Source organism: Oxyura jamaicensis, chromosome 19 (assembly GCF_011077185.1).
Source record: "Oxyura jamaicensis isolate SHBP4307 breed ruddy duck chromosome 19, BPBGC_Ojam_1.0, whole genome shotgun sequence".
Lineage (NCBI taxonomy): Eukaryota > Metazoa > Chordata > Aves > Anseriformes > Anatidae > Oxyura > Oxyura jamaicensis.
The window spans coordinates 7,181,067-7,205,015 of record NC_048911.1 but is presented as its reverse complement, the minus strand read 5'-3'; the positions used below and the strand labels follow the sequence as shown (position 1 = coordinate 7,205,015).

Below are 23,949 nucleotides of genomic sequence, written 5' to 3'. Positions count from 1 at the left end.
TTCACTTATTCTTCAGCAAAACCAAGGGCCCCGTGCACAGCACAAGGCTGGACAGAGCAGCCCCAGTGAGGAGAGCTTTCGAGGAACAGAAGTGGTTTGCATCTCAGCACACTGATGTCTGAGGTCGCTTTAACTCCATCTTTGGCCTTGTCGCTTACTGCTTAAAAAATCCTTCATGCAAGAAGGCTGAGCAGAAAAGGAGGATATTTTTGTCCTGGAGGAGGAGAATCTTGCTAGCATAAAAAAAAAAACAACACACAGAGAGTGGAGAGAGCTCCCTTCAATGGGAGCATCCCCCAAGCATCCTGACCGTGTCACTGAAGCAGCTGGGCAGATGCAAGCTCCAGGCTTCAAAGACTGAGGCTGACAGCCTCTGCTCTGATGTTTCGCTAAAGAGCTGGGAGTGCCAAGTGCTTTAGCCTCCTGTTTTATTAATATGCTGCTCTGATGGCTCATGTATAATAGATACACCAAGGAACATCAAGAGGTTTACATCCCATTTCCATGTTGCATAGGGTTTCTACTAAACACTATAGGCTCTCCATTCACCTCTTTAAGTTTGCCTTGGCTAATGAATTTGCATGAGTTTGGGGGTTCAAGCAAGGGACACAAAGTTGGTCACCAATTCTTCATCTGGTTTCCATGACTTTGCTGTACATGGGAGCTACAAATTAAGCACAGGGAAAGCAAATTTGCTCTCTCATTCATAACACTGGATGCTGTTGTAGAAAGTGCAGTGGAGGGCTTGGCACGTTGCTTGTGGGGTGACCGAGCCAGAGCTCGGGGTGCTGCAGCCACCCCAGAACCAGGTGGGAGCAGCGTGAAATGGTGCCGGTCATCCGAGCAGCACACAGACACGTCTGGCTCTGTTAAATCACCCTCATCTACACAGACACGAGGGGCTTGGAGCTCAATTCTGGGCCAAAACAGACAGATCATACCTCAATCTTCTCCCTGCTCGCAGAAAGGTAATTAGCTGTAGATGTTAAGACCAAATTAAGACTGCCACTGAGGCAGGCAGAGCCACGCAGCAACGGCTCACCCATCTGCACAAGGCTCTCCACCAGGAGCCTGGCTGACCCCACAGGCACAAGGCAGACATTTCCATCACGTCCCAAGCTCATATTTTTTTAAATCAGGCATGACATATTCTACAAACTTTGTAAGAGTGGTGGTTAAAATGCATATGACTGAGAACAGGAAAAGACAGCTTGCGCAGCTAAGTACAAACTGCCTCAGCAGATCAGGGCACTGCTCTAAATCGGGACCTTTCCCTTCTGGTGGTTACTGCTGGATGCCTCAGAAGATGAAATCTCTCACCCCGCAAGCTCTAGATTACCAAAAATAGAGTCATGGGGATTTCTCCGTGAGCCAAGCTACCTAGTTTATGTGCTAAAATGTGAAGACTGATGGTCCTCATTGTTTCCAGCTTAGCTGTAAGGTTAGATGCTATTCTTGGTCAAGAGCTGCCGAACGTTGCTGAAGCTTGTTAGGTTGTTTGCTTTAATAGCACACAGCATGAAACAAAGACGGGAAGTCTTCACAGCAAAATGCCTCCTTCTGCTGAGCTCGCTGTGCCTTGGAGAGGTTTAATTATAGGCTGCTGGTTCTAAAGCATTTGTTTCCAATTATTTGGTCTCAGGTCCAATCCCTTAAAACCCGTATGGTACGCTCCTTCCCAGCGAGGATCGATGCAAACGGATCACGTCATCAATTTCATCTGGGCAGCAGAAGGAAACAGGGCAATTCACCCCCTGCACCCTGACAGGTTTGAAGCAGCTGGGCCAGGGCAGCAGCAAACCATTAAAAGGATGTTGGGAAGACATTTAATCTTTAAAGGATGCTCTATTTAGACCTCGATTTTGTTTTCCACATTGCAACATTTACAGAAGGTATAAGCTGGAGCTCCTGGAGCTGAAGCAGCAGCAGGGGGACACACCGGCTCCCCCCGTCCCAGTCCCAGCGCTGCTGTTGGCACCATGACTGCAGAGGGGCCAGGGCTCGGTCACTGAGCCCAGGAGCATCCTCACCCCGGGCAGGGCGAGGAGCTCGCCTCAGGTGCAGCTGAGCCATGGTGGGAGCTGCACAGCAGCCCAGTGCTCGGGGACGTTCAGCTAGCAAACACAGCTGCCTAGGAGGTGGGGATTTTCAAAGGCCAAACACACAGACCTGAATGAAAGGAAAAGACACAAAAGCCAGAATCCCCACAGCAGCATCCCTCACATGGCTCCTTCCCTCTCCCACAGGAGCGTAGCTCAAGCTGAATATTCCTGGACAAGAGCAGATGAACTTATTTATCCCCCCCCAGTTCCATTTATTTAACTCTGAGTTGGAATAGAGGTTGGAAATTATTTCCTGAAACTCGTGGAAACTCAGGGAGAGGTGGCTGCAGACCTCAGCCCTGCTCTCAGGCACAGACCCAACCCGGAGGAGCCGTCCCTGCCTGCAGAGCCTCGCTTATTTCGGGAGGGCAGACACCCCATCACCGCCCGGCCTCCGCGGGAGGCTGATGGCCTCCTGCCTCCTCACAAGCTGCATTTCTTTACATAAGCGAGGCGTGCTTTTATAGGCCTGACTCACAAGCCGCCCCATCTCGGTAATATTTTAGAGTAAATTTAGCGCTGGTGAGACATGCCTGACCTAGAGGGAACTCCCCTCGTGGCACAGCGGGGAAACATCCACGCCTGCCCCGATCTGCGCCCGACCTGACAGGCGCCATCCGGCCTCAGGGGAGGCCGGGTCCAGCCCAGGCCTCAGCCTGGCAGCTCCAGGCCTCCACCATAGTCCAGCTCCGTCACTGGGTCATCACCAGCCTCCAGTAGCAAGAAAGCCCTTTCACAGTCCCGTTCCTCGCTAACATAGTGAATGTTTGCGTGGCAGCAGCCGGACCCACCAGGGACACCCCGCCACTGTGTTCACGATGCCTTTTTCCACCTGCAACGTTCCTGAGCACCCTGCAGAGCTCCAAGAAAAGGCTCCCTTAAAAGTGTGATGTTCCAGCAGCATTTTGCCCTGAGAAAAGCCAGCTCAGCACCGGTCTGCAGCCCGACAGGCCTGTAACAGACTGACCCAGGCACACGTACCAGTAACACCATCGGTTTCCACGGTACAGCTGGCAGCAAAATGGGATTGGGGTTTGTAGCTGGCAGCAAGGAGCCACCAGGTTTTTCCATGTATCTTTAGAAAGACAAAAGATGAAGAACACTCTCTCCTCTCCCACGAACCTTGCACCAGGCAGTTGGGTGTGAGCAAGGAAGATAAGAAGAGAAACAAAACATCTGAAGGCACCGGTCTGTCTACCTGTTTGCAGCACAGAGGAGAGAGCACGCTGAGCCTGTGCACCAAGGTGAGCATCATCTGTGAGGGTTCAGACAGAGCTCCAGGTGTGGTTTTGATTGATAAGCTTCAAGTAGTTCCAAGACAGCCTCTCTGGACTTCAAAGGAAGGATAGATTTTTAAGAGATGAAAATGATGAGACCAAAAATTAATTCACGTGTTTGAAATGTGTACTTGAAGCCAAAACACCCAGCAAGGGAGGAGGATCTGAAGGGCAGCAGAGTGGAAAAAGCATCACAAGATGCAAAGACCTGAAAGGACTCAATCAGAGAAGACTTCTTAAAATCACACCACTGGCAGAGGATTCACAGGGCATGAGAGTGGAAAAACAACAGGAAAATAATACACAATGAGGGAACTGCAAACGCTGCTTCAAAGGCAGAGGGACTGATCACAGCCAGAGCTTTCCGCCTGCTGTACTCGTGCTGCCAGAAGTGGGTTAGCAAAGCCTCAGGGTCCCGTTAGGAACAAAGACCAAGGAGGGTGGCAGTGACAGGAAGACACAAAGGAGGAGATGAGCACCAGCACACAGGTGTGGAGGCCTCAAACAGCTCGCAGAGGGGCAAGATGAAGGCTTCAGTGTTCAACAAGCACATCCCTGACACTGCAAGCGGTCTCTGTACCTGCAGACCCTTGTTCCGGATAAAGGAACATTTGGTAAACGTTGAGTTTTGAATCTTTCATCAGAAAATCTCCCGTCCACACAGCAGCACATCTCCCGCGTTCAGCCACACAGATAAAACAACGCCACTCCCGTCTCTCCTTATGAATTTCTCATGGCCTGCTCAGTTCCCTCTCAGCAGGAAATCTGCTCGGGGAATTGCACCAGGACCGAAGGGGCAGAGCAGAGCTGATCCATAATGCACAAAGAGCCCGAGGTTGTCAGAAGGACAACAGTTTGCAACACAAACAACGGTACTTTGGGAGGTGGATGGTTAAAAATATAAATCTTACGCTTGTGCCACAATGAATTATTGACTGTACGGGGAGTTGGAAAAAAGGGTTCAGCTCCATCAATAATTTACTTCCTAATCCAAGCGAAGATGGAATTTTATGCACCACTTATTACCAGCGCCGCTGCTGGAGGAACGAACGGCGCTGCCCGCTGTCGGAAGGCAGAGCCGCCTCTCCGTTTGCAAAGCAGTTTCTGTAGTTCTCCAGCATGAAACATCCAGCCTAAACCTTCCCTTGAGAAAGGATATGGTCATTCCTGAATATTTAGTAGGCACATTAAGGACACTGAAATTTATCTTTAAAGCAGCATCACAGGCACAGCACAACAGTGCTGACAGGAAGCTAATGACCTCTCCTCGCTCCGGCTCTTACGCAGATGGGCAGGTATCGCACCACCAGCCAGACTTTCTTGTTTGAGAAAATAAATCCGAGTGACATTGCGAGATGCAGCAACCAGTTAGAGAAACACCAGATGCTGATGGGTGGAGAAACCCTTTCCAGTTCTTCAGGCATGCCACCGCCTGGTTTGGACACTCATGGACGGAGGCTGTCCAGAGCGCAGCAGTACCGGGTAATTGCACGCTGCAGCACAACTTCATTGTGAGTTCTTACAACTGCTTGGTCTGTATTCAAAGTACTGGCTTATTTGGGGATTTGTGTTGTGATTAGAGAAGGGGGAAAAAGGTATCAAAGCCCAGAGAAGTATGTTAAAAAGGGGGATGGTGAACACCTCAACACCTTCACAACATCAGTTTTGGTGTGCATTTAGGAATTTATGTCCCATACTATGGGTATACAGAAACCTTCTTAAAACTTACCTTCAAAGAAAACCATCTTTGTTTCCATCTGCCAAAGCACTACAAAAGAAAGGCATCTTACTACCTTCAAACCCCTCCAATGTGGATGCCTGAAACAGAAGGCGAGAAGGGGGCTCCAAGAACGCACAGGTAGGAGGAACAGGTCCCACCAAACCGAGCACCTGGGTCAGGAAATGCTCCAACACAGCTGGCATTTGGCACAAAATTGGAGAACAAAGTCATGTGTACATTCAGTGACAATCCCAACCTGGAGAGGTGAGTTACCAAGTCTTCTCTGCATCTTCACGGAAGCTCGAGTAGGCAAAGATTGTCATGGGGAAAGAACCAAGCGCCTTGCTTAGAATTCTAATTTATTATTAAATTACATATCAAAGCTTTTTAAATATATACAGAGAATGCACAATAGGTGAAAAAAATAGATACAATAAGTTTCAAGTAGCTATACGAAAAGAAGAAAAAGATCAGAAAGTGTCATCAAAAACTAATTTACAGAAGTCTGCATTGGGATGTTTTGTGAGAAAGTCGTGTGTGCTTTTTGTTATCTTGAGCGTTGATTTCAACTGCTTTCCTCACTCTGTAGCAGACAGACAAACAACCGCTTACATATTCAGAGCTGAAAGCATCACACTGGTTTCAAATATCCAGTCAGCACATCAGATACGGGCACCAAGAGGATTTCACCTGGAATATGGCTCAGTTTTGTGTCAGTATGTTTATCATTTTGGACTCCTTTTACATTGCTCAATAAGACCACTGCTCTGAAGGGCTGCATAATCTAGTACTGTTATAAGGAGTTTAAGAATTATTTCTTCCTTCAAAAGTGATATAGCTGTTACCTCTCCTTCCCCAAAAAAAAAAAAAAAAAAAAAAAAAAAAGATCCTGCATTAAGTGATCTTGGGAAACAAGCTGCTAGGTTTAGAGAATTAAAACAATCCTGATTGAGTTTCACAGCCAGAAGCGGCAGACCAGCCTCCACTCCCTGCATAGCAGTTTGGGGGGAACTTCATGAACACAGATCCTCCGAGAGCGTAGCCCTTGAGGACAAGTTGTTGGGGAACTTATCTGAAACTTTCACATCACCTAAAAATGCCTAAAAATGCTCATGCATTTTTGACGCACAGTGAGGAACTAACTCTTTCTTCTCACAGTCATCTTAAGGCCTTCCAAACAAAATGACTTTGAAAGCTACAAACAGAAAAGTCCAGTTGATTAAATTCCTACTGGATTCATCACACTACAGCACACCTTGATATCCAAAAGCTGACAAGCTCAGAATTGACTTAGAAAATCAGGATTGATTTAGAAAAATGCACCTCCCCAAGGAAGGGCAAACTCACCCTCAGAGAAGAGAAGCACCACATTGCTTGGTCCCAGGTCCTTTCCAGGCTGGCAAAGCCCTGCCTCCAGCCTTGCTTGCACACCTTTGAGCAAGGGGCAAGGATAAGCTTCAGCTGTGCTCTGGGTTGTGGCCACCCAAATGCTCACCACTTGAATATGAAACACCTGGTGCTGCCCCTGTGCCCCCTCTGCTCAAGCAGCTGGAGCATGAAGATCAGAGAAAAACACACACACACAAAAAAAGCCTAAAAATATTTGTGTCCATTTGGGGAAGGAAAGGGTCCCTTGTGTTCTAATGTTTACCCAAGGGGCTGGTGGACAGGTTTAAAGTTGGTGCTTGTGTACTGGCAATAATAAAGAAGAAATTTAAGAAGGAGAGAGGAAGGAAACGATGTGCCCTGCAGAAACGTGGATTTACTCACTTCATTTCTATGGCTTACTAACAATTTTCTCAGCACAATTCTGCTTGGATGAGTTTCAAAACTGCAACTTTGCCAGGAATTGCAGAAATGAGAATTCTTTAAGGACTTTTTCTTCCTTAGAGCAAGAGGAACTATACTGAAGAAGAAACTTGGAGAACATACATAGCAATAGGAGATGCACAAACCTGTATTTTGGAATTTGAGATTAAGCCTACCCATTGTTTTCTTTTTACCAGTCCATTGTCCTACCTACAAGTTCATGTTATTAGAGACATTCAGGAGAATTATTCAGGAGAATTAGCACATCCTTCCCCTTCGGCTATGTGCAAGCACATCACTTCAGAGAGCAATGCAAAATGCCCGCTCACATAGCTAGAGAAGATAATGAAAGGGAGATTACAAGATTAATTAAATGTATTTTCCAATGCAAAACCAACACAAATAAAAACCACAGAGGGGTTGTAAATACTGAAACCACTTCCAGTAAAGCTTTATCAGAGATAATTCAGCATATTTCTATTATTTCGTACTAAAATATATCAGTTCCTCCATAACATCTTCATGACATGAAAAGTCAATCATGTTTACATATTTATTATAATCTACACATTTTCCATAGCAGCTTTTTCACACAATAAGATTAAATATATGCACCAAATAATCAATTAAGTCCAGTAAAAAAGACTGGCTTTAAGATTAAGTAAATGAATTTATTTACGATACCGCAGATCTTATACTGCCAACTATATAGCGATCAAATCCTACAAATCCTAAACAGAAGGACAACTGCTGATCAGGGTCCTGTGGGGGTGGAATCAAAGAAAAAGCATCAGGGGAAATGAAGTTTGATCTTCCAGCACACAGATTCATTAATAAAACTTCCTTTACCCATCAAGGTTTTCCATAAACCCCTTTAATGAACACTTTATTTCAAACCAGGAACATTCCCAGATCATCCCAAGAAATCACCCTTTATTTAAAATACGAGCCCCACCGTTTTACACACATTCATTCCAAACACTTTCGAATCCCAAATTACACGATGACTTGATTAGAAGTCCTCGTAGACTTTTTAGCACAAAGTTACTATTCTGCAAATAAGCCTTCAAATCCATACAAACGTTTTAGGCGCAACAGTGTGGTTTTGCACACCAGACGGGCACAAGTCTCTATTCCCTCCGACAGGTACTTCACAGACACTATAAAAAGCAGTAAAAATATTGCGAGTGTCCCACTAGACCCTGTTCCAGAAGAGAACCCGGAGACTACCTGGCATTTGTGGGTAATGGCATACGTGAAACCAGTTAGGAGCACTGTAAATTCACCGCGAAAAGAGTTAATCGAGTTCTTAGAAAGAGATTTCAGTGCCTCGGTTTCAATTTAGTGGGTTATGATATGACAGATGGAAAAAGAGCCATTGAGAGAGCAGAAAAAATCCGTAACTTGTGAATCTGCAATATCAAAGCCATTCCTGACATCGGTTTTGTTTATTGACACAAACACAACAGGGTTCATGTTCCATGTCTGGACAAGAAAAAAATACTTCCCCCCAGATAATGGTAAATGAAACTTGGTTCACTATTCATACATTCAGCTCTTTACTACGAGGAGGCACGTCCCAAACTTTTGCACTTAGATACATTTGCCTCAGCTATAACCATCATAATTTTAATTTCCAATTGACAGTTTAGATTATATCCTACTTACAGTGTAAAAATATTAATGCTATTAGAATAACTTTATGTAAATTACAATATAGGCTTTTCAATCATGTCTTTATAAAGACCTTTATGATGTCATCCAAAATCCAAGTATTTACACCCAAAAGACTCTTTTTAGGTGAACTCACGTTTGGTCACGTTTCAGATGACTGAACACTATGGTAAACAGCTGCTAGGACACTGTGCTCCCTTTTTACAAAAGGGGACTTGTGAGTCCCTTTAAAGCCACAAAAAAAAACTATAAGTGTTCCTCAGAGGGTAGTTTATTCATATTCTGTGCAAAAAGTGAACTGAACAATCCATTTTTTTTTTGAGGAATTTGCGTGAAGCACAGTTTTCACAGCACAAATAACGCAGAAATAACTAGTATCTCAGCCATGAGTTAAAAAGAATTACAGAACATGTATTTAGTAGTAGAGCAACCTGATGGCTTAAAGCTGCAATATTCTTCTCATAGGGCAAAAGTGTTCAGTACTGTGCTTGGCCTAGCGGGGAAGCAGGCTTCCTGCAGCTTTCAGCCCAGGGATGCCTAACACTTTTTCCACCTACCAGCCAACAACAGACCTCCCCAGCATCGCTGAGCACAGCAGCTGTTCTACTGGTTTTGTTAAGAGTCCCACGTTTACTTACCTTGCAGTGAAAAAGGGAATTAAAGAAGAAAAAAAAAAAAAAAAAAAAAAGACCATCTAATTTAACCAAAGGAAGATGTATGGCAGGGAAGGAGAAACACTGCAGCTTCAACCCAAAACCAGTGTCGCAGTCTACCATCCTAAACTTTAGACATCATGCTGATACTCCCAGCCACAAAGAGCAGGCTGTTCCAAGTCTGTCTCTTCCCCCACTCGCTTTTCCTTGACTGGGGGGGAGGGATGGTGGTGATGAGTTTAGCAGAGTCCACGGGGGCACATCCATCAATGAAAGGCGTAGAGCAGCAGTAGGATGGTACAGATGCCAATGACGCCACCCAAGATGAAAGAATCTCGTCGTTTCCGAAGGTTGATCCTTTGAATCAGGCTGTTCACTGCTGGAAACCGATCTTTAAGGAGGTTGAGTCAAGGTCATATCAAAAGGCAGCGTTTTTATTAACAAGCCCCAAATTCTGCATGTGGAAGTCTGCAACTTGGCAAGAAATGCAGAACTACTCCCAAGCTGGAGAAAGCAAATGCAATTAAAAACAAAACCTTACAGATAGGTAGCAGGATTTCAACTGTACTTCACTTATCAGACAATCAGAGAAGAGAGGTGCCAGAGCAGCTCAGAGTTCACATTTACATGGAATTTAGTATTTGATCACCTGAATTACCAGTGCTTGATACAACCTCCAACGTGAGGCTGTTACTTTTAATAATGCTTGAGAATGAAAAAAGATGGAGCAACTATATATAACATCTGTGATATTTAATGAAAGTTAAAAAAAAATGAAACTTCACAGTTACTGGTGAGGGGAACAACCAAAGGCATTTGACAGAGAAAAGCATGCACGTTGCATGAACGTGCACTATTCCCTGTATAGCATAAAAAACTCCTCCTACTGTAAAATCATAATGTACAAAAATACAACAGCCAGCAAGATAATCAGTTTCATGTCTTTGGAACCAAGAATCCTTTAAGACCAAAGCTTATTGGATTTTTTTTTTTTTGTTCTTGCCAGTTGCTAAGAACTGTAATGAAATTTATGGCTCACCAAGATACATCTCTTCAGGATGTGATCTGTCTAATCAGACGCCACTAATGCTGTTCCTTGAGCCCTTGTAACAGTAAGGAAGGAGTAAGGGGGAGAACGACAACCGTGCATGACTTGACAAGCCGGCACATTCTTTTAGCCACAAAATATGGAGAGAAACTAAGGAACCAAAAACTTAACATCTGCAAGGCTGTCAGGTCGTGAGTACTTGCCTGTAAACCAGAACAAGCAGTAATCTATGCCAGGTTTTAGCTCTGGACGATCTTGAAAGTGAGAAAAAGCAAGATATTACACTTTTAAGAAGATGTATAGTGGGGAAAGCCATTAAATGCTGTTGCAGATCTCTATGTGAAAATTAAAGATACTGATCTATATACAGTGTTCAAAGTTAAGCAAAACCAACTTGTTCACCACATTGATCATTAAGATATTTCACTTAGATTAAGAAAGTGACACTGGGGAAAAAAGCCCATTTGTCACTAGTGGCAAGACCACTGTGGGCTACGCAGCCGTTAGTATTGCAAAGCACTTTGATCCCTACATGATGTGCTGAAAAAAAATGTTACTGTACCTCTTCTTATGCTCCGGCAGTACAATTTTTTTAAGAAAGGATACTAGCCAAGGTATTCATCTTGCTTTGTATTGACTTCAACATCCCTCTCTGCGAAGTCATATTTTCTTTAGTTGCCATGGCGATGCTGGAGAAAAAAAAGAGTGGATCAAGTCGCTGGTGCTAAGAATAATCTCCAGCTACAACAACAGGAAAGCGAGCAGGGAGCACTTCTTTAGAGAACAATGAATGAGGTGAAGCAATATGAATGGAACAACATTTTTTTTCCATTAATCTCTATCTTTTACACTTAAATGATTTCTCTTTTTTTATATAAGCCATTAACAACTGAAAACACCGATTTCTTGAAAGAGGCGGGCTTTTGGAACATCTCCCCAGCCCCCAGAAGCGATGTTCCATTACAAGCACACCTAATGGTAATCTTCCAGCCTAAGGTTTAAGTTCAGAATTTTGTTTAATCAGAAAAGCACCAGGCTTACTTTCACTCTAGAGGGCATATTAAAATTCTTTTCTGCCATCAAGACAAAATTACCACAGAAGTATTCGGCAAATAAGAGCTGCTTCACTATTAAAAATCAATTTACAAAGGGAACGTGCTGGTTGAGAGGAGATGGAAGGGCAGTTTGAGAACACAGCTCACAGAGCCTTTACACAAAAGGCTTCTGAACACAGTCACCGTGTCTTTGAAGACCTTTAAACACAATGAAGCGTTGGGGTTTACTTTGTTTGACTCAGGATTAATCCTGTCCTCTCTCCAGGTAAGAGGGCAAAGCCTGGATTCTCCTGTATTCATGTCCCAGCAAGCCCGACTTCGCTGTTTTCCACAAGCTGGAGCTAACAAAGCTGGTGTATAATGAAATCATATCAAATGATACTTCTTTCACAGCACAGATAAAACACTTTGTTGAACTTTGGTCCTAATTAAGAATGTCATACATGGGAATGCCATTTTTCATACTCTGCTTCTTTAATCATACACGGTCCAGCTGTACGTACTTCATCCAAATATAAGAACACAACACAGGCGAATATAAAATAAAGTTTCCCACTTCAAATTTAAAATGTTCTGGAAGTTGGAAAAAAAAACACTATTTAAATAAGACATCTAAATGAATTTTTTTTTAAAAAAAAAAGCTGACTGTCTAAAAAAAAAACAAACACTAAGTTTCTTTTCAGCCCATAAAACCAACAGCTATGCAATGAAAATCAAAAGTGTATGCTTTTACAATAAAGCCCCAGGTAGTATTTCATGTAGCTACTCTGAATGCAGTAGCTTTGCCTTGACAAACACCCTCATTCACACATAGAGAAACAATATATAAAAGTTTAGGCTCTGGAGATGCAGTGCTTAAGAAGGAACAGCTGGAGAAATATGGCTCTCCTTGGCTGGCAGCATTTCAGAGAGACACAAAGTAGGGCATAAATACAACTCTGCTGGATAAAAACCCGGAAAATTACACCTATATTGTTATTGACTATACTTACACGAATAACAATGATTAAAAGAAGTGCTTGGAGAAGTTTCTAAGCCTTAAATATGGAGGGAAAGGGTTCTGGGAGAACAGAAGTTAAGTGGAACAACACCACCACAGAGAGAACCATGAGAAAAGGGAACTAAAGCTGTCATCTCCCAGGAAAATGGATTGCAGAACGCATCTTTTACCAAGTACAGATATCCAACTTTCAAGAGCATGTTATGCTTGCTCACGCTCGGTGTCTGTACCCAAGCATGGTACAAAAGTCACAGCTAGCGATGTTTACTGCTGAACTGCCTGAATGCACTTCTTCCATACATCCGACTCCCAGTCACTGTTCTATATCAAATTCATGTGGGTTTCAAGGCTTTGGGCTTATCTTTTGCTAACGATTAAAGTGCTGAAACACTGTTCTGACACAAACATACTGTGGCTGACCTGGCATTTTGGTACCGGGAGGTAACAAAGCACCCTTGCCCACCTTGGTGCATCTTCCTAGGTAGATCTGGTAGGAAGAGGCACGCACACAGGCTCTTTCTGCACTTATTTAACGTAGTATTGGCATTCCTCACATTTTTATAACGAAGCCCACTTGATGTATTTCATTGCAGGTTTCTCTCTGAACCAAACACCTGAAATGAACAGCTCCGGACCACCTGACGTAGCACTGGCTTCTCTGCTAGGACACTACAGCCAACAACACAAAAATAGCTGGCAAAAGCCAGCAGAGCCAAGCCTAACAATCGTCCCTTCAAACCCGTAGCAAAAAGTCAGTATCACAAGTCACACAGACATCTTAAGGAAAGAGCCCAGATCAATGAGCCCTAGAGGATTTCTGGAGCTGTAAGTTCATTTGGGCTCCCTTCCATTCAATCCGCCTGCTCCATCACAAGTAGCCCCTGACACACTACTGTCAGACTTCGTTATCGTGTGGCAGGCAAACATAAAAAGGCTCTCCCCAAAAGTCTGTACCGTGAGGCCTTGTGAGCAGAGTAACGTGCATTGACGAGGCAGATCGATAGATTATTTTAAAGCTACATTAGCATTCAGGTGAACTTGAACCTACAGGAGGATCTGGGAGCTTATCATTCATAAAGGGAACAACCAGTTCAGTAACATGCAGGCAAAAAGTTAACATTTCAAATCAGCAGCTCTATGAGAACAGATTTAACATTTTAAGAGTGTTTTGAAGTTTTAGATTCATTAAAAACAAACACAACACAATGGAAGCTTCTGTGCATAACTGAGAAAAACCCGCAGCATTTTCTGTTTTCGCATTTTTTGCTTCATACTTTTGAAGTGCCAAATCAGCAGAATCAAAACGGAACTCAGGGATAACTGGAAGCGACAGGGCTTGCAGCTGCCTCCTTGGTGTTCAGATGGAGCTTGCCAACATCACTTGTGCAAAAAGAACCAAAGAAAGCCTGCAAAGCTTCTCCTCTTAGACCGTGTAAGTAGTGGCACGCAGCACATTGTGTGTGCTTGGTGTTGGGGATACACCAACTCACCTGACCCATGAATGCAACTGATTTGATTGCACAGGAGACCTTTTTAGGACAAAATTTGTCCTTTTTAGGACAAAATTACAAGAAGAAAAAGTGAAAATTAGGTGACAGGAGGAATAAAAAACAGCATTGCTCACTGCCTCTCCCAACAGTGCAAGAGAGTACAAAGAACAGCAAGCCAGAGACGGTGCCAACAGAAATTCTCAACAAAGAATAACAGCTGTAGATCAATACAGAAAAGCAGTCACGATCTAGGGCTGAAAAAAGGGGCTACAAAATTAGAACAGTAAGTATATCAAATTGTATCCTATGTGAGAAGATGCAGCATTTGACAGATTACATATTTACAACTCAGCATATGGGTCTTTTAGCTTCCTAAAGGAAAAAACAAACTCACAAAAACATTAGGTTTGCTATTGAGAAAAGCACTCAGTGAATTTGGAATTATTAGGCACTGAGCTGGAATAAAAGACTTAGTAGCTGTACACAAAAAAGCTTGCTCGGTAACCTGCAGCTTCTTATCTTATGCCTCCACATCGGCTTGATACTCATCCAAATGAAATTTTAATACATCATCTCTCAAAGCACTCCTGAATTAAGCCACGTGTTTTCATAAGATGCATCCAAAGACTCATTAAGGCATCCATTAATTTACAGAAGTGAAAATACAAGGTGATTGCCAGGATATAAAGTGTTCCTGAGACACCTCCAGCATGTCTTTGGAAATGGTTCTTACAGATTATGATGGAATACAGGGTTCAAGCTTTAGTATCTGATGAGCAAAACTGTCCATTTCTTATAAAAAGGCACAATATAACCGTTTAAGTTTATGGATGACAAGATTGGAACCTTCCCCCCCCCCCCCCCCTCAGGATTTTGAAAATGTTAGCACAAAGGGGTAGATCTTATTGATGTGCTTTGAAGAGAAATAAAGGTAATGCTTGCCATTTTTAAGTTTTACTGTCATACGGTCATTGTGATGTCCACAAACAAGACTTTTACTGGATACCAGCTATTCAGAAATCAAAATTCAAGTAGAAAGCAGCGTTCTGCATGGATGATTTGATTACTCAAAACATTAGCTGGTTTACCTAAGCCTTTGTAGTTGTGAACCTAAGCACAATCAACAGGAAAACACACGGCTCGTCGGAGCTAGTCCCCCGACTGGTCTCGTACAGTCTTGAGTATTGAGGCTTCCTCGTACCCTTCATTAAACAGTTTCGCTTCCCTGCCCATCCCTAACACATGTTCATTACCTCACTCTTACCATTTGTTTACTGACAAATGCTTTTTTTTTTTTCATAAAAAAAATAATAATCATCATCTTCCCTTCCCAGTATTGGTCCCTTTTAGTAGCTTGACACAGTAGCAGGAGTGAACAGAACAAGAATAATTTTTTCTTTTTTTTTTTTTTTTTTTTTAACTTTGAAACTTCTACTTAACATTTACGACAACAGATTATATCCCTCTTACTGGAATCTATTATCTATTTCCTACCTGTGGAAGATCCAACTATGCTAAATTATTCAGCAGTACACAGAAATAAGGCTTAAGGTTTAAAGGCACACTTTTTTCCAACATAATGATGATCCTTGTCGAGGCACTCCTGGAAGGTGATAATGGATTCTGATCCTCCAATTTTCCCAAGCTCCTCCATCCACAGGAAAGGCTTGGTTCCTTATTTCTTCTTAACTGATGATTACCAATGATAAGACGTTTCTGCTAGTCCACGTTACGAGACTGGAAACATTGCAGAAAATTCAAAACTAAAATTGTAACCCAACTACTTAAAACATAGGCCCGTGCCCTGTATTCACGACAGCACTTCCAATGTTAATCTCCGTTTAGAAATGTACCACGGAAGATAAAGAAAATTGTTTTTATTGTACATCTTGAGCTTTCTGTTTTAGTTTATCCTGCTGGTTTAATTTATAGCTAAGTGTATCTCTAAAACAACTTTTTTCCACTAGTTCACTGCTGTGAACAGTGTGACCAGGCAGACCTGCAGCTTATCTACATGCACAAGAGCGTTTATAATGCATAGACAGGTCTCAAACAAGAAAAAAAAATCCAAATTTCCCTTCTTCACTTATTTTGGTTTCTCTCCTGTGATCCAAAAACAGTCTGTGTATAAATTCAGACCATCTGCATCAGTGTCAGGTGATTCCAAGATGACCCGGACTTAACAATTCACTTGGAAATAGCATGAACTATTCTCAGCGGATTGAACTACCAGAGATGGGTGTAAACCAAGTTCCTAAAACCAGATGGTATTCTGCCCTCTAAATTTAATACCAAAGCGCTGCTCAAGTACAGCATTAATGACTGCTGCCATGCTGGAGGAATCTCTTCTGGGTAAGCCTGGGGTCACAACCACAAAGAGCCATCCATCTCTTCCACGAATTAGCAATGGGTATCTCAAATTTCTGCGCTAGTAGCAGTCTTTCCCCAAAATTTCACTTACATTTCTAGTTTGTCCTTGAATGTTCAGTAGTGCTGTAGGTATGTGAGCAACCAAATTGGTCTTCAAAAAGAAGAACAGCTGATATTCATACACAGTCTGCAGTTTTCACTGGCATGAAAAAGTTCACAGTAATAAACATTTCCAGCCATTACCGAAGTCAAACTAGTCTAACATGCAGGCTACACTTTTAAAGCTGCTTGATTTGGAAGCCAAATTTTTTTTACCTAGACAAACGTTTAAGCTGTTGGGTATTTTTACCCCACGTTGCAGCCATACATACACAGCATGTTACCAAGCAAAATGTACCAAAGTCAACTCCTTGTTTCATCCGCTGGGACAGCTCAGTCAAATATATATTGCTTCAGAACTAAAACAAAACTCTAAAGAACAAGATGTGTTTTTAAAAATCAAATAATTTAGGTATTACGGGAATTTCTGCTTCATTTTGTACTCCATGAATCATACTTGCTCATTTAAATTCATGACAACATCTGTGACTAAGGGAATGGATTCTCTGACTATGCATAGAAATGCAAGTTCTACTTCTAAATTGCTAACAGTTCTGACTATATCACTTATTCTTTGTGTACATGTATATATATTCATATATATACACACACACACGTGATCTTTCAAATTACTTTAAAGCTTATTGCATCTTCTGATGAAGGCTAAAATAAAAACAAAAGGAACATTCCTCCAGAAAAGCATGTGATTTTGCCCAGACTGGAAGGCTCTTCTGAAAAGAGCTAAGACTCAAAAAACTAATTCATACCTTCCCGTTCTGTAAAGGCAGGATTTAATGCAATTGAATTTTTCCCTTTTATTAGAATCTAATTATTACCCACAGGAATACCCTAGTATACATGAAGATTTTTTCTTTATTTAATCTATGGGTTTGGTCCAGCTTCTAAGTGGAAGCGTAGTAGTCCAATCTGTTAATATATAAATCTGACAAATCAGCCTCAATCAGGCTGATTATTATAAAACCAAAAGAACCGACCACACCACACGGGCAAAACTATACCATATTTTCAAAACGAACCAGCCTAAAAATACAAGTTGTTGGAAAACAAGAAATAAATCATTTGCTATTTTGAGAAAGTGATAATGTTTGAAAATGAAAACCTGAGAACACCAAACAAAATTAAGCAAAATCTATGCTTATATTTAAATATGCCCAAGACAAGTGAACACTGTTCCAAAAGAACTGCAGTACAAACTATCACATCCCACTCCTTTCTGGAGAGAAATATGCTGCAGTAAGAACCCATGTCACATAATTCATTTAAAAATTGATTTTAATTTTAGCACTAACAAAACATCTGAATGACAACCCTACTCATCACCTAATAATTTCAGCTGAGGTACCCCTGAATTCTCTTGCAAGTGTTTTTGGTCCCGTGGAGGAGCCATACACAGGGAAAATCAGGCTCTGCACCTCTTCAGTTCTGTTCTGTGCAGAAAGGCAGAGTTTCACGGGTAGGGTTCTCTGTGGAGTCACTGCCAACAGGGTCACCAGCATGCAGCTTACCAGCAAGAGCCGCTGCACTCACTGAAAAATGCTTTCCAGTGTTTAGAGCGCTGCTTAACAGCAACTCCTAAAAAAAAAATGCAAAGTGATCTCATAACTTCCTGAATTACACCCAAATAATATGAGTAATGAACTATAGCAGATGCAGCTCTTGAAGACAAGACAGCATTAGTCGCCAGAATGAGCTAATGATGTCTCACTTTACTCGAGGAATTCAAACAGCTTCCCCTCCACAATCCCATTGTTTCGTTGGTTTACAATAGATAAAGCAATTGATAATCAGACGTTGAGTAAATTTCTATCCAGTGAATTCACTTAAAATGCAGCAGGGTTTGCCATCAATTAACACCACAGCTGAGTATTTGCAATTACTGGGGATGGAGAGCAAAATTTTAAAAAATCACCCCAGCTTCAGAGGCAGAATTTAATTAAGATGATATGAAATGAAATTACATCTCCTGTATGACACAGTTACCAAACAAACTCTTCTTCTACAAGAATAAATGTAGAAGATTTTGGGCAATAGCCACAAGAAGTTCACTTACTACAGATAACACACGGGGCAAGAAGGAGTGCTGAAATCCAGCCTCCTAAAACCAAAGTTCGTCTACTAACGGGAGGAACGCTTTAATGGCAGCAAGGAGCTCCCAGTCGAGCTTCTCAGGGGACAGGTCATCACGAGGCTAGGCAAAGAGCTCAAGTGATACACATACGAGTCATTTTGCAGGACAGAAAGCTCAGAAAGTCATCACAGGCCTTTTAATGCCTTCGTGACTGGAGCGGCAGCAAGGAAGAGATTCAATAAACAGCGAGTATTTTTACAAGATGGAAAAGCAGGGCTACAAGCACGGCAATAAAGGAGAGGATCTTTAATCAGGAAAAGACTGGAACCCAAAGTATAACAAAGACTCACAATAACTGGGCTAGGTTTGGCAAATATGAGGCTGTGGAGACATCGTATCCACATTTTCAGACATTATTGTGCTGACCACTTCTGGTTCATCATAGCACATTGATGTAGTGGTTTAACACATTCTTCCACCATGTTAATTATACTGAGCCCACTGGATGTACTTAAGCTAGCCAGACCTTAATGGACACAGAGCCTTGCTGCATCTCTAATTACTCATCTTCATCACTTATGCCAGTACATGCATTATCTGAAACCGTATCTTGCTTTCTTTCTTCCTTTTTTTTTAAAAAGCAATAATCTAAAACTTAAAACCATTAAGTCGGCACTCTGAATTATTGGTTTTCAAAATCCCAGAGTTCAATGGAAGACCAGGAAGGGCACAGATGATAAAAGTAATTTATAATGCTACGGTTCCAAAATTTCTAAATCAGTTAGAGAAGGCAGCACTCAAGTATTCAAACAATGCAAAAAAACAAAAGATAAGTAACTATACAATGGTAATAATCATTAATAATCATTCAAGCCTGTAAGGTAAAAGCTCTTACCAATATCAGCTGCATATTTTGATGCTGAACATGTCAAAGGATTACAGAAAATCATGCTGCAGAAGAGTGTCACTATGAGAAGAAACAGCTCCACTACTGGAATAGACCTCGATAGCTCAACCTGAGATTCCCTCTGCTCAGTCACTCCCATTGTTTTTAAAGAAGCTATTCACCTTCGAACATAAAACCTGAATTTTCTAAATTGGGATGAATAAAATATTTAGGCAACATGGTTATGTCAATACTGAATAGCAGAAATAAAAACCCATTTCATTGTAATACTGTGTATGAGTTACAAACAATACGGTTATTGTATAAATAAAATGACTGATATCTTTGGACACGGTTCAGTGTAAACACTGATTGTACAGCAAATAATGAAAATTAGTGAATTCATTCCTACCTTATTGTTTCTTCTATCAGCCGATCTGAGCTGAAAGCCAAAAAGAAAAAAAAAACAAAGTTAAAAAAAGGAATGAGCACAAAATTATTTTTGATCATTACATCAATGATCTCCATGACACAATCCTTAACAAATTTGCCCTTAGAGTATTTCAGGACTCTGTCACTTTTCCCTACAACACAGATGTGGTGGATATACGTAACGGGAGTCTCTGGAGAAGATGCACAGTGTCCCCTACCGCAGCACCGACTGTATGCAAGAGCAGATGCTCAGGAGAACACGAACTACCCTGCAGACAGAAAGGTGGAATGAGCTCCTCAGTTCATGGTTGATTAATGTTAACTGAGCCCAGCGTGTTCAAGATGCCCAGAACAATTTGGAAAGGAGCATTAGAGAAGGAAGCACCTCCTATATTTGGTCTCTAATCCCAGTCGTTCCTTCCCACCCCCTCAAACGAAGTAATTACAAATAAAAGGTGAAGCTTGGTTCCAGGTAATACCATCTCAAAACACAGCCTCAGAGCTAGCTTACCAAGTATCATTTCAGGGTGGTTAGCAAGACAAGCTTTTTCTGTAGTGATACCGGCTGGATGAGAACTAAGTGATGCTTACGGGAAACAGAATCCAGGTCATCTGTAAGAGGAAGACCTCGCTAACACGTGCCCCTTCCCGCTGCTGCCACACACCGATGGTCTGTGCAGCACTGCTGGGAAAAAGAGCTGAAATACAGCACTGCAGAGACCCCTTCATTAAAAACAGCCGTGCAAGATTAAGATGATGAACGGGATCCTCAGAAGACAAGCAGTTTTTCTGTACTCCCTACTCTTTGCAGCTTAAGGAGGAAATCAACCCGAGGGAAGCAAGTTTTATGTAGCACTGCATATTGCTTCTAGTGTTAAAACAGGAATTATTGCTGCTGAACCAAAAGGGTTAAAGGGGCATGACAAAGGCACGACCATCCTCCTCCTCCATCCTGTGTGTCCCAAGAGCTTTGCCAGATCATGAAGGGGAGGTCTCAGGAGCAGCAGCCTGACCTGCAAGCTGTCCTCACGCTCAGCAGCCTGGAGACCCCCCCGGAGGAGCAGAAGTTGCACAAGGGGGTGTGCGTGGAACCTGCTCGGGGGGAGGATGCTGATGGAACATCCCTGTTTGTCTGCGGGGAGGAGCAAGAGCTCCCAAGTTGCTATTTCTGACTAGTCCATGGCTTGAAGTTTGGAGACAGCACACAGCGCTAAAAATCCTTTGCCCAAGTTTGAGTTGAGAGGGACTCAACTGGGGCAGCGAACACCAAAAACACGAACTGGAGCACGTCGTTCTGCTCCCAAAACGAAGCCAGGCTCCAAAGAGTCAAATCAGCTGCAAGTTAATCGGTTTAATGAAATAAAACTGTTTTCACTCGCTGTGTGGTATGCGTTGCTACAAGCACAGAGAACTGAAACGCCAGAGGTACGCGCACGGAACGAACACAACCAGCCGCAAGCCTCACGGGATCTGGTGCTGTCCCCAGCTCGAGCAGAACAGAAAAGCAACGCCTGAGAGGTTTCTGTAATTGCTCAGTCTCAGGTGCACAACTGAACTGAGAATGTGATTTCTGTACACACGTACCCTCTCCAGCAAACTGGGGTATTATGCAGTCAGGGCACAATAAGCTACACAGCCATCCAAACGCAGACCGAAAAGCAAGAATGTTGCACAAGAACGCACCAATTTCAAGAAGTTTTTTAAAAACGTATTAATAACAAAAAGAGTTATCAGGTGCGTATCCAGAAATAAGGTGCACATTCAAATTCTGTTGAACAAAAAATTGCTGTAACAGTCCTGTTTAAAAAAAAATAATCCTTCCCTGGAAAAATCAGCAGCAGCCATTTGTCCCTTTAACTGATGGAATTACCGTACCTTCGTGTTGGTGAACTGAAGACCCCAGGGAAGTTGAACAAAATCAGAGACCTTACATGGACCATGATGTTCTCCAAGGGTTTCAGAGCACAAAAATTTGGCTTTTCAGCAGAGACACTAACTGCTATTTATCTTGAATAAAGCAGTAGTTCAGCAGTCTTATTACTTCATCAAAGAAGTAAATCCAAAAAGTATTCAAAGCATCAGATTCAATCATACTGCATTATTTTGTTGATGTGCATGACACACATGTATAAAAATAAAGACTTCAATGTGGCTATCTGTAAGATGATGACAGGCAGAAGTTAGTAAGATGTACAAACATCTTATACCAACAAACATCTCAACACCAACAAACAGATTAGATGCGAATGCCAACACGAGACATTTAATTGCTACTTGAAGTCACAAGATTGATGACTCTCAATTTACATAACAGTCACACCAACCATTTAGACGGATGAGCTGCGTGTGAATTTTCTTCAGAATGACCACTACACAGGTAAGGGCAGATTGAACTCACTCACATATTCCACTTAAATAAATAGCTGCTAAGGACAGAGATTTACTAAACACATCTTTCATCACATTCTTCTTACATCCTCTTTTGAAGGCCCTAAGAGCACGCCCCCAAAAAAAGGCTCCACTTGCGAGCCTCCAGCAGGGGTACAAACTCCTGCAAAAGGTGACAATGCCACCATCTATGCATTTTGCTGCTCCTCAGCCGCTGAGAGATTAACAGGCATTTTGTTCACTGAAATTTTGGTAAAGACAGAGTGAGCAGGAGCGACATTTTACTCTAAAAACCCATGCACCACAATCCTTTTGTTAAACTTCCTGAAAAAGCTGAGTTTAAGCAGGTCAGACGTACAGTACAGAAGTCAGTACTACAGGCAGTAACGTGCACTCACGCAGCATCTCGGAGCCTTTCAAAGCTCTTGGCAAGTGCTCACTTACAGCGATATCCGGGGAGATGCAGGCACCTGTTTCATCATCTTACAGCTCCCAGTTACAGAAAACAACAGCAGGTGTCGGGAAGACCGGGAGCCCTGGAGACTATGGGGCACCAAAGCAGCACCAAGGTGAGATGAGTACAGAGGAAGTTTGTGGATCTCTAAATATTAATAGCCCGTTTCACACAAATAGTTGTTATAAATAATGTTCCCGTGGACATTACCCTATGAACCTCCAAGCCAGCAAGCAGTTGTTCCGGGCAGTATTAATGTGAGCTGCCGTATGTTTCAATAAGCTATGCGTTTTCACCTGTCAAGGCAGATGGCACTTGGACAAAGTCGTTTAAAAATACTGTATGAAGGGGATGCTCGAGGATGCTGAGGTAATCACCTGCTATAATAAATGGCACAAATCCAACAGCAGCCATCACGCACGTGGAATAACCAGGCCTCGGTGCAACTGTTATCTTCAGAGAAGATTGTGCAGTTCATCGTTTAAATATGCAGACAGCTAAGTTAGACCCGAGGAAAAATTAAGTAAAAAACGCTTCTAGGAGAGACAAATGTGTCCATTACACTGAGCTTCTGAAAATAAAGAAAGCATTTCATTTCTTTTTTTAATTTTATTTAAACAAACCTCCATGGCAGTAGTTGCAATTGAGTAATTCAGATGATTGCTTAGGAGAGGACTGGGCTTCTCCCACAGCCACAGATCTTACAGCTGACTTACTAGTAGATACGTAGGTACCTGAACTTGTCAGAGAAATAAGATACAGCTCTACGGCTCCTTGCACACCACTCATTGCACAATGTACTTTAATCCCCTCAGATAAAAATTAAGGGCAATGAATTTCAGGACCAACATTATAGCAGAGAGTAACTCACTGCAAGATTAATCAATAGCCTTAGCTCGCTCAAGCTGCTTGCACTAAATCTTTTTTATTTTCACCGTCCTGGATCAGCAGGCAATGTAGAGCTTTAAGGAATGCAAATATTGCAGAACATACTTGATACTCTAACACAAATACACAGACTATGAAGAAGCAAATCAGACTTGTACAGTTGGTTATTTCCACTATAACCATTCCTATCTCACAAGTGAAACACTGGGGATACACACACAAAAAAAACCAGCTCCAACTCATGTTTTTGCTTGCCATCAAGATTCCGTATCACTGAACACATGCTGAAGATCATTAAGCTCTTTACGTTTTTAGAATATGTTTTTTCCTGTGATAACGAACAAGATATTCCAGATTGGATAAGGTTAATATCAAGCTTGCTTCACTTCAGTGTCCAAGAGAGTAAATTCCGCTGGAGCCGCTTAGCTCATTCGGACAGCCTCCCACAGCTGCTAATGAAGACAAAAATTGTTGCAGAAGCCTACTCATTGTCTGGCATCCAACACAAGAGCATG

The 23,949-nt window shown here is 42.3% G+C and overlaps 1 protein-coding gene across 4 annotated transcripts in view; it reads right to left on the bottom strand.

Moving 5' to 3' along the window:
* Positions 1 to 7,447: 7,447 nt before the first annotated feature.
* Positions 7,448 to 23,949, bottom strand: part of GOSR1 (golgi SNAP receptor complex member 1) — a 31,528-nt gene continuing 15,026 nt past the window's right edge. For 3 of the 4 annotated variants that reach the window (XM_035342763.1, XM_035342764.1, XM_035342767.1), the window contains exons 7-9: positions 19,685 to 19,714; positions 10,890 to 10,972; positions 7,448 to 9,626 (exon numbers count right to left, since the gene is read on the bottom strand). In XM_035342763.1, the coding sequence (XP_035198654.1) occupies positions 9,502 to 9,626; positions 10,890 to 10,972; positions 19,685 to 19,714 (238 nt within the window). In that variant the 3' untranslated portion in view covers positions 7,448 to 9,501. Of the gene's footprint in view, positions 9,627 to 10,860; positions 10,973 to 19,684; positions 19,715 to 23,949 lie in introns of those variants that run through there. The other variant, XM_035342765.1, reaches the window with a different exon arrangement.